Genomic DNA, 11,031 nt, shown 5'->3' with positions numbered 1-11,031 from the left:
CCAGGGAGAAGAATCAAAACTCAAGTACCATTTCCACTGAATGTATGTTGCTTTCACACCATTAGAAAGTTTTTGAAAAATGTAAGTTGGAGACCATCTGTAACTTATTTTATTTATTTCAAGATACATCCTTTCTCACATCTTACATGTGTGAAATCTGGGTGGAGCCTACTATTGATATTATCATATGATAAATTCACAGTTCTTAATTATTTTTCTGGTAGTGTGCAAATTATGATGTATCTCACAAGCTATAGGAATTCTGAGTTGATCAAATATGATAATTATGAGATCGCCTCCTGGACTGACAACTTGAGCTTCTTGTCTTCTGGGTACTTATTGCAAATGGGAAAGGATACATGATGAAATCTCACTGGATATTCTGAGATGACCTGTTAAGGACACAAACAACTTTAGCTTTACATAGAGATATTTGTACACCTATTTCATAGGAGCCTTATTCACAATGGCCAAAAGGTGGAATCAACCCAAGTGCCCACTAACAGGTGAATGGATAAACAAACATGGCATATAAATACAGTGTGATATTATTCAGCCTTCCTTAAAAGCAAAAAAATTCTGACACATGCCATAAACCAGATGAATCATGAGTACATTACCCTCAATGAAATAATCCAGTCATATCAAGACAAATACTGCTGATTCCATTTATATGAGGTGTCTAGAGTAATCAAATTTATGTAGACATAAAGTAAAATGTTGGTTGCCCAGGCCTAGATGACCAGAAAATAACAAAATGTTGTTTAATGGGTATAGAGTTTTAGTTTTTCTAAATGAAAGTGTTCTAGAGATTGGTTGCAAAATAAAATGGGAGTGTGATTACTACTACTAAGCTCTGCATTTACAAATGACTAAAATGGAAGTTCAGCTGGAGCCAGGAAAAACATGTTGCCGGTAACAACTTTTGGTCCAGGCCAGACCCCTGCAGGCAGCACAACTCCAGCCAGGACTGGCCTCTGCCTCAGCACCAACCTGCCTTCCCACCCAGCCGGCCTGAGAGGCCCTCACGCCCATGAGCCTGCAGTTCCTTCCCCTCCCCTGTCACCAGGGCCCAGGGAAAACAAAGCCGAAGCCCAGCCTTCTGGCTCCTTGGCCTGCCAGGCCTCGTCCCATCTGCCCCTGCCCCAGTGACCGGGTGCTTGAGGATGCGCAGGGAAGCCTCAGGTCATCGTGTCCCCAGAGGGCCCCTCTTGGACCGGGGTGAGCTTGCGGAGGCTGGACTTTCCTCCGAGAGCCTGCCAGCCAGCCAGCACGGGGCGTCTGCAGCCACTCACCTGTCACATGCCTGTGTTCATGCCCACTAGTGTGGGCTGTGCCTGGAAGGGCTCAGAAGCCTCGAGGCCTTCACTGCAGTCCCTAGAGAACAGGGGACAACTTCCACATGCTCACCATCCTAAGATACTCCCAGAGGATCCCTGATTATCTCCATTAAAACAGCAGTTCCACTTTATTATCAACATCTCTTTATATTCGTCTCTGACAGTAGACTCCAAGAAGAGTGTACAGCAGAGATTCCTAGAGGCTACATAACATGTGATATCCCAGAAGAATGAATACAGAAGCAGATACAGAATCCAGCAGTCTTCTGTCAAGAGTGGTCCCCCAGCCCAAGCAGCAGCAAGACTCTTGGAGCCGAGGCCTGCAGGACAGACGAATACCAGCTGCTAGCTCTTAATCCTCCAGGACTCGCAGCAGGCAAAAGGCACCATACACCAAAACAATCTGGGAGGCACAGCAACCTTATTTGATACACACCAACCTGCCTACACATTCCAATATCCCTCACCAGGCCTAGAACTACTAGATTGCTAAAATGGTGAGACAAAGAAACAATACCCAAATGAAAGAAAAAGAGGAATCACCGTAAAAGAAACTACAGGAAATGGAAGAAAGCAACTTGTCAGATAAAGAATTCAAAGCAATAATTTTAAGGGTGCTCAAAAAATTTGGTGAGAACTACAACCAACTTAATAAGAATTATTAAGAGTTCAGTGAGAACAACTTCAGCTTAAAAAAAGAGGTAGAAGCAATGCATAAAAATCAAGAGGAAATAAAGAATGACATAGCTGTTATGAAAAATACCTTAGAAGTGTTCAATAGTAGATTAGAAGCTGAAGACCAAATCAGAAACTTAGAAGACAAGGTAGAAAAAACAACCAAATAGAGAAGAAAATGGGGGGAAAAAATTAAAAAGCAGAAGGAAACTTTAAGGGAGCTGTGGGACAATACAAAACATAACAACATTTGCAATATATGGGTACTGGAAGGAGAAGAATTAGAGAAAGGAATAGAAAACCTGTTTGAAGAAATAATGACAGAAATCTTTCCTAAACTGGTGAAGGATAAAGTCACACAAGTCCAGGAAACACAGAGAGTCCCAAGCAAGATGAACCCCAAAAGTCCCACAGCTAGACACATCATAATAAAAATGACAAGAAAAGAATCTTAAAGAAAGCAAGAGAGAGACAGAAAGTTACCTACAAGGAAGCTCCAATTATACTGTCAGCTGATTTCTCAATAGAAACACTGCAGGCCAGAAGGGAGTAGCATGAAGTGTACAAAGTAATGCAAGGCAAGGGTCTGAATCCAAGACTACTCTATCTTGCAAGGCTATCATACAAAATTGAAGGAGAAATAAAAAGCTTCACAAATTAAAAAAAAAAAAAAAAACTAAAGGAATTTACCACCACCAAACCAGCACTGCAAGGAACACTGAAGGGACTGTTGTAAGAAGAAGGAGAGAGAGAGAGAGAGAGAGAGAGAGAGAGAGAAACACCGGCATAAAATAAAAATGGTAACTAATAACTATCTAGCAATAATTACCTTAAATGTAAATGGCTTTAATTCTACAATCAAAAGACATAGGGTAGCTGATTGGATAAGAAAACACGACCCATATATATGCTATCTACAAGAGACCCACCTCACAACAAAAGACTCACATAGGATGAAAGTGAGGGGATGGAAAAAATTTTTCCAAGAAATTAAAATGAAAAAAAAGCAGGTGTAGCAATACTCATATCTGACAAGATAGACTTCAAAACGAGAGCCACAATAAGAGACAAAAAAGGTCACTACATAATATTAAAAGGATCAATCCAACAAGAGGACATAACCCTGGTAAACATATACACAACAAATATAGGAGCACCAAAATATATTTAAAAACTTCTGGAGGACTTTAAGGAAGAGATCAATAGCAATATGATCATAGTGGGTGACTTTCACACCCCACTGACAGCACGGGATAAATCTTCTAGACAAAATTTAACAGGGACATAAAGTCCTTATATGATAAACTAGATCAGTTGGATTTAATTGATATTTACAAAACATTTCACCCCAAAGCTGCAGAATATACATTCTTCTCAAGTGCACAGGGGATGTTCTCAAAGGTAGAACAAATATTAGGACACAAAGTAAGTCTATACAAATTTAAGAAGATTGAAATCATATCAAGCATCTTCTCAGATCACAATGGCATGAAACTAGAAATCAATTACAACAAAAACATTCAGACACTTGGAGGCTAAATAGCATGTTATTAAACAACAAATGGGTTACCAATGAGATCAAGGAAGAAATTAAAAACTTTCAGGAAACCAATGAAAACGAACACACAGCAACACAAAATCTATGGGACGCAGCAAAAGCGGTCCTGAGATGGAAGTTCATAGCACTACAGGCCTACCTCAAAAAACAAGAAAAATTCCTAATTGACTTTCTAATCCTACAACTTAAAGAACTAGAATGTAAACAAAAAGAAAAATGCAGAGCAAGTAGAAGGAAAGAAATAGTAAAGGTCAGATGAGAAATAAACCACATAGAGACTAAAAAAAAACAATTCAAAAGGTCAATGAAACGAACAGCTTGTTCTTTGAAAAGATAAAACAAGATTGATGGACCTCTAGCCATATTCACCAAGGAACAAAAAGAGAGAAACAAAATAAACAAAATTGGAAACGAAAGAGAAGAAATAACAACTGACGCCATAGAAATACAAAGGATCATTGAAACATACTATGAACAATTATACACCAAGAAATTGGACAATCTAGGTTAAATGGACAAATTTCTAGAAACACACAGTCTCCCAAAACTGAACTAGAACAAGACTGAAAACTTGAACAGACCAATAACAAAAAAGGAAATTGAAGATGTAATTAAGAAACTCCCAGGAAACAAAAGCTCAAGCCCAGACATATTCACGGGGGAGTTTTACCGAACATTCAAAGATCTAATACCCTTTCTTCTTAAACTATTCCAAAAAATCCTAGACAAAAGACATCCAAGCTCATTTTATGAGGCAAGCATAATCCTAATTCCAAAACCAGATAAAGACATTACAAAGAAAGAAAACTACAAGCCAATATCTCTGATGAACACAGATGCCAAAATCCTTAACAAAATACTAACAAATTGAATCCAGCAATACATTAAAAATATTATTCATCATGACCAAGTGGGATTCATCCCAGAAATGCAAGTATGGTACAATATTCACAAATCAATAAATGTGATATACCACATAAACAAAATGAAAGATAAAAACCATATAATCTTATCAATAGATGCTGAAAAAGCATTTGACAAAATCCAACACCCATTTCTGATAAAAATGCACAGTAATATGGAAATAGAGGGATCATATCTCTACATAATAAAGGACATATATGAAAAATCTACAGCCAAAATCATACTCAATAGGCAAAAACTAAAAGCATTTTCCTGAAGAACAGAAGCAAGACACAAATGCCCACTTTCACCCCTCATATTTAACTTAACACTAAAAGTCTTCACCACAGCAATTCAACATAAAGAAAAAATAAAAGGGATCAAACATGGAAAGGAGGAAGTGAAACTATCACTATTTGCGGATGACATGATATTGTACATAGAAAACCCTAAAGACTCCATCAAAAACTACTAGACTTCATAAATGAATTTGGGAAAGTAGCAGGATACAAAATCAATGTCAAGAAATCGATGGTATTCTTATACACCAATGATGAAATCACAGAAAGAGACTCTAAAAAAAAAAAAATCCCATTTACAGAAAAACAATTAAGATACCTAGGAATAAACTTAACCAAAGAAATTAAGAACCTCTTCATAGAAAACTGCAGGTTATTGAAAAAGGAATTAGAGGATAATATAAAAAAGTGGAAGCATATACCATGTTCATCAATTGGAAGAATTAACATCACTAAAATGTCTATACTACCCAAATCAATCTATAGATTCAATGTAATCCTCATTAAAATACCAACGATATATTTCACAGAACTAGAACAAATACTCTGAAAGTTTATATGGAACTGAAGAAGACACCGAATAGCCACAGCAACCTTGGAAAAGAAAAACAAAGTAGGCAGGATCACAATACCGGATATCAGGTTATACTACAAAGCCACTGTAATTAAAACAGCTGGTATTGCCACAAGAACAGGCACATAGATCAATGGAACAGAATAGAAAACCCAGAAATGGACCCAAGACCATATGCTCAATTAATATTTGACAAAGGGGACAAGAGCATACAGTGGAGTAAAGACAGCCTCTTTACTAAATGGTGTCGGGAAAATTGGACATCTACATGCAAAAAAAAATGAAACTAGATCATCAACTTACACCATACACAATAATAAACTCAAAATGGATGAAAGACTTATGTGTGACTCATGAATCCATAAAAATCTAAGAAGAAAATGTAGGCAACAAAATTAGAGACATCACACGCAGCAGAATTTTCACTGATACATTACCTAAGGCAACAGAAACAAAGGAGAAAAGGAACACATGGGACTACATCAAACTAAAAAGATTCTGCACAGCAAAAGAAAAAACCAACAAAATGGAAAGGCAACCCACTGTATGGGAGAGCATAATTGCCAATGTTATATCAGATAAGGGGTTAATTTCCAATACATATAGAGTGCTCATACAACTCCACAAAAGGAAGACAAAGAATCCAATTAAAAAATGGGCAGAGGACTAAATAGACACCTTTCCAAACAGGACATACAATGGCTAAGAGGCATATGAAGAAATGCTCAACATCACTAATCATCAGAGAGATGCAAATTAAAACAACAATGAGGTATCACCTCACACCTGTCAGAATGGCCGCCATCAACAAATCATCAAACAAGAAGTGCTGGCGAGAGTGTGGAGAAAAGGGGACTCTAGTGCACTGCTGGTGGGAATGCAGACCGGTGCAGCCACTATGGAAAACAATATGGTGTTACCTCAAAAAATTAAAAATTGAACTTCTATTTGACCCAGTGATCCCACTTCTAGAAATATACCCTAAGAAGCCTGAAACACCAATCAGAAAGAATATATGTACCCCCATGTTCATAGCAGCACTATTTACAATAGCTAACATCTGGAAACAGCCCAAGTGTCCATCAGTAGAAGAATGGATAAAAAAGCAGTGGTACATATACACAATGGAGTACTATGCAGCTATAAGAAAGAAAGACCTCTTAACCTTAGAGATGACATGGAGGGATCTGGAAAGTATTATCTTAAGCACAACAAGCCAAGCAGAAAAAGACAAATACCACATGATCTCACTTATTTGTGGAATATAATGAAGATAACAGTCTGAAGAATAGGGTAGACCCAGAGACATGGAAGTAAGGTACAGACTGAAAACCCTCAGAAGAGGGGGTAGTGGGGAGAGGAAAGAGATAAGCCACAGAACTTATATGCATGTACACATAACCAAAGGTCATGGACAACAAAGCCAGGGACAGAGCGGTACGGTGGGGCAGAGGGGTATCAATGGGGGGAAAAAGAGAAACATCTGTAACAAAAATAAATTAATAAAAATAATTATTTAAAAAATGACTACGATAATAAGTTTTAGGTCATGTATATTTTACCACAATTGAAAAATAGATTGACATAAAAAAACAAAAGATGGGAATCAGGGAGAAAATGCAGAAAGTCTTTTGGAAAAATTGAGGCTAAAGTGATGTAAATAGATAAGAATGGTATACAAGAGTGGGAGGTTGACAGAAAATAAATATTTTTTAATACTTACCGGCGCCTCCAAAACCATAATACAAGACATATCAGAAGAATCAAGATGGGCAATATCACTGCCAACACTATCACACTGGTGGAGGTAGAATGTTCTGGCAATTGAGAGAAGACACAAACATGTCACTTCCAAACCCCTTCTCTGATTCACCTGCCCTTCCTGTGCTCACCTGAGTGCTGGCACCATCGTTCATCTTCTCCTGATGTATGGGCACACCTAACTCTTCTTTCACATTTCTGAACAAACACATCCTTACCTGTCTTCTCTCTCTTCTTCTTGCCCCACTTCACCCAATATATGGGTCCATAATTTATACCTCTGTTATACCTTCAGTCAGCAATTTTCAATCTTTTTCATCTCATGGAACATACAAAGTAACTACTAATATTCTGCGGCACACCAAAAATATATTTTTTGCCAATCTGACCAAAGAAATAGGTATGATTTTGATTCATTCACACCAGACAGCTATTATTGTGCTGGCTGTTGTCTTTTTTTTTTTTTTTTTTTTTGAAATTCTAAGGGAAAAGAGGTCAGTGCCCCTGACTAAATAGTCAGATATCGTATGTTTTAAAAATTCTTGTGGCACACCAGTTGAAAATCGCTGCCTTAGGGCATCTCATTCTTTCTGTCATTTTTCCTCCCTCCTTTTCTTTCTCCCTCCTTCCTTGTTTAGTTCCTTCTCTCTCTCTCACTCATTAAATCTCATCATTTTGCTAGTGTTCCTTTATGTTTGAGTGCCATCTCCTCCCTTGTCCAGCTAGGTCCAGTGTTTTTTCTCACCCCAGTAGAGGACGATGTCCTGGCCTCCTAGACTGTCGTGCTTTACTCGGCAATTCAGGTTAGCTGTCTCCCCAGCTGCCACGTCCAGGGTCACTCGGAGATACCACGTCCCATCAGCATAGGGCAGGAGGTCACCTTGATGAGTTCCTGGCTGCTCCTGCACACCTTTCATCCACATCACCCGTACAGCTTTGGGGTAAAACCCTGAGACATGACACACCAGCAGCAGACGGCCAGGCGAAGGACTGGGGCCACTGGAAAGCCAGGCCTCGGGCTTCACTGGGGCAGGAAGGAGCAGGGACAGAGTCACATTATGACTCTAATGTAGAGCATAGGGACTCAGAAACACACACGTTTGGACAGTGACCCCCTTTCACTCCTCTGGAAACCACATAATTTATTGATTAAGCCCATCTCTTCTACCTCCTACTTGAATTTAAAGTGGTGATGGGAAGTAAAATAGAAAACTCTTGGAGAGAAAACCAACTAACCTTGCTTTTGCAGTTCCTTCTTCCCTGCATCGAGGACGCTCAAGAGAAATCGAGGGCAGGTGTTAAAGAGAAGCTTCTCTATGATATCAAAGATGCGTTGCTCATGACTGAAAAATGCGCAGAACCTCTGTGCTCTGTTGCCACCCTCTGCAGCAGGCACACAAGAATTGTTCTTGAAGCTCAGGAAATCCAGTCCTCCTAAAGCTCCCCTCAAGAAGCTTACCGTGGCCTTCCCAGAATGCAGCTCACAGCCTCCTATACCCTGGACCACAAAGGGATCTGGATAGAAGAGAAACAGAGATTTGAAAGCAAATAAGAAGGAAAGGGATGGAGAAAGGATCTAGAATATTTTGAATAGGAGAAAGTTTTGAGATGTAAAATAATGTGCCAACAACCAATTCAGTACAGTCATGTGCCACATAACAATTTTTCAGGGAAAACCAACCACATATATGAGGGTAGCCCCTCATTATAAGATTATAATGGAGCTCAAATATTCCTATTATCTAGTGACGTCACAGCCATCATATCATCATAGCACAACGCATTACTTATGTGTTTATGGTGATGCTGCTATAAAAAAACCTACTGTGTTGCCCGCTATATAAAAAGTAGAGGGCACAGAGGGATAAATGGTGATAGAAAAATTAAATTAAATTAAAATTTTTAAAGTATAGCAATACAATATGTATAGTACACAATACTTGGTAATAACAATAAAGGATATTGTTGGTTCTTGTATTTGTTATACAATTTATTGTTATTTATTGTTATTTTTCTACATATATAATAAAAGTTTGTTATAAAACAGTATGCCATGTTATACCAACAACAAACTCCTATGTCTCGTGTTTACTGCATCTGTAGACTGCACCATTTTCTCTTGTGCTTGATTTAATCTCATATTTTGGGGGTTTTGTTTTTTGTTTTTTTGTTTTTTCTTTTTTTGGGACGTGCCCCTAGCAGGAACTGAACCGGGGATTCTCTGGTCCACAGGTCGATGCTCAACAGCTGAGCCCAACTGGCCAGGGCAATCTCATGATTTTTGTAATGTATTATGCAGGATTGTAGCCTAGGAGCAATAGGATATACCAACCAGCCTATGTGTGTGGTAGACTATCCCGTCTAGGTTTGTATAGGTGCACTCTAGGATGATTGCACACCAATGAAACTGACAGGGCTTATGCATTGCTGAGGACCTAATGCATTTCTCAGAACCTACCCCCATTGTTAAGTGGTTTCTAACTGTATTCTGAGATTTTCAGAAAGAAGATCATAGGGGAGCAGTATACATGACATAAACAGTGGTGATGGGATGCTGTTGTGACATACAGGGGTAAGAAGAAAAAAGAGGGGAAACGTGAGGAGCAGGGTGATGAAGTCTGGAGTACAACATTCCAGGATGAACAGGAGAATTACATGGAGAGGAGGGATGAGGCAGGAAATGCTGGAGGAGATGGATTAAAGAATAAAAGGAAGCCACACTTCAGTTTACTCAGGCACAGAGTGGGAAAAGTGAGGGCTTCTTGATTGGAGTTTAAGAGGAAAAAAGTTCAACATCAACAAAGCAGGAGATGGTTCCAAAGGGGGATCTTTATCAGACAAGTGTGCAGGAGAATGAACACTCTGAAATAGTTTGTGGAGATAGAGAGTCTACGTGGAAGACAACTCTAGAGAAGTGTGTGCACACAGTTGGATAAATTGAGAAGGAAAGAAAGATCTTGAGGAAAAGCACTGATAATCTCTCCAGAGAACTGTACTCACATGTCAACTGGAATTCACTGATATAATCCTCTACCACCCGAGTGAATCTGATAAAGTACACTTGAAATAGCTCTTCCAGTTTAGTCATTTCCTGATTGCTGAAGTTGCCCTTGGACCAAGGCTTCAGGAAAATGACAGTGCCTGACTCACTGTCCCAGCCATGAATCTGCAAATCATCCAGCCAGCCTGAGCCTTGATTCTGTGCCCAGGTGCTGTTGACAAAAGATGCTATCTGGATGACATGGTAAGAGGTTGGCACCTGGAAAGCTGTGGGAAGTAGAAGCACAGGAAAAGTAAAAAAAATAATAATAAAAGAAAAATTCAGGAGGAAAAAGGGGGGATAATAAACACCGGATCATGAGAAAAAGAGCCCAGAGTCTGAACAACAAAATGCCTCAGACATTTGCCTGTGCCAGGGCCTCAGACTCCATCCCCAATCTCCAAAATGGAAGAAAAGGGCTGGAGACAGGATGACCCACACCTTCAGGTGTGTGTACATCATGCTTTTACCCAGACCCCTCCACCCATGCTGGGAGAACCCAGAGTTACTCTTACCATATTCATTGTCACCACCTGGGATGAGAACTCCCAGCATTACAAGTGGCAAAAGCAGCATTTCAGTGGGAGATAGAACTTCTGACTCTAAACGGTGGTGTTTGATCTTGAAACTGAGCAAACCTTTTTCTCAGTTCTCTATAGTGACTTCCTCTCTCTTCCAACTGACGAATCTGCACCTCATTTACATTGCACCTCAGAGAAGAGCCAGGCCTCCCACAGCCCTGGTCCTCCCACTCTGCCTCTCATTTCCACTCCTGCCCTTGACTTCCAGATTTTTTTTTCTTCTTTGTCTTCCAGCTGTTCTGCCTGACCTAAGCTTTCTTCATACTACCCTGAAAAAGCCCCCATATGATTTTGAGAAGT

The 11,031-nt window shown here is 39.4% G+C and overlaps 1 protein-coding gene across 1 annotated transcript; it reads right to left on the bottom strand.

Annotated features, from left to right (window-relative positions):
* Positions 1-291: 291 nt before the first annotated feature.
* On the bottom strand, positions 292-10,726 carry LOC118637527 (T-cell surface glycoprotein CD1b-2-like). The gene is made up of 6 exons (XM_036273047.1): positions 10,666-10,726; positions 10,111-10,377; positions 8,347-8,625; positions 7,856-8,134; positions 7,073-7,166; positions 292-392 (listed from the first exon to the last, which is right to left on the bottom strand). The coding sequence occupies exons 1-6, from the start codon at positions 10,724-10,726 to the stop codon at positions 371-373; spliced, it is 1,002 nt and encodes a 333-aa protein (XP_036128940.1). The 3' UTR covers positions 292-370.
* Positions 10,727-11,031: the final 305 nt, after the last annotated feature.

The sequence above is a fragment of the Molossus molossus genome, unplaced genomic scaffold (assembly GCF_014108415.1).
Source record: "Molossus molossus isolate mMolMol1 unplaced genomic scaffold, mMolMol1.p scaffold_m16_p_20, whole genome shotgun sequence".
Classification (NCBI taxonomy): domain Eukaryota; kingdom Metazoa; phylum Chordata; class Mammalia; order Chiroptera; family Molossidae; genus Molossus; species Molossus molossus.
The sequence above is the reverse complement of the archived record's forward strand: the minus strand, read 5'-3'. Positions and strand labels throughout refer to the sequence as shown.

Excerpts from the sequence above, each read along its gene's own strand:
- LOC118637527 (XM_036273047.1), bottom strand. The coding sequence starts at position 10,726 with ATGCTGCTTTTGCCACTTGTAATGCTGGGAGTTCTCATCCCAGGTGGT. Across the intron at positions 8,626-10,110 it reads CAGTGAATTCCAGTTGACAT|ATCCCTTTGTGGTCCAGGGT; the intron begins GTGAGTACAGTT and ends TCTTCTATCCAG. Across the intron at positions 8,135-8,346 it reads GAAGGAACTGCAAAAGCAAG|TGAAGCCCGAGGCCTGGCTT; the intron begins GTTAGTTGGTTT and ends TTCCTGCCCCAG.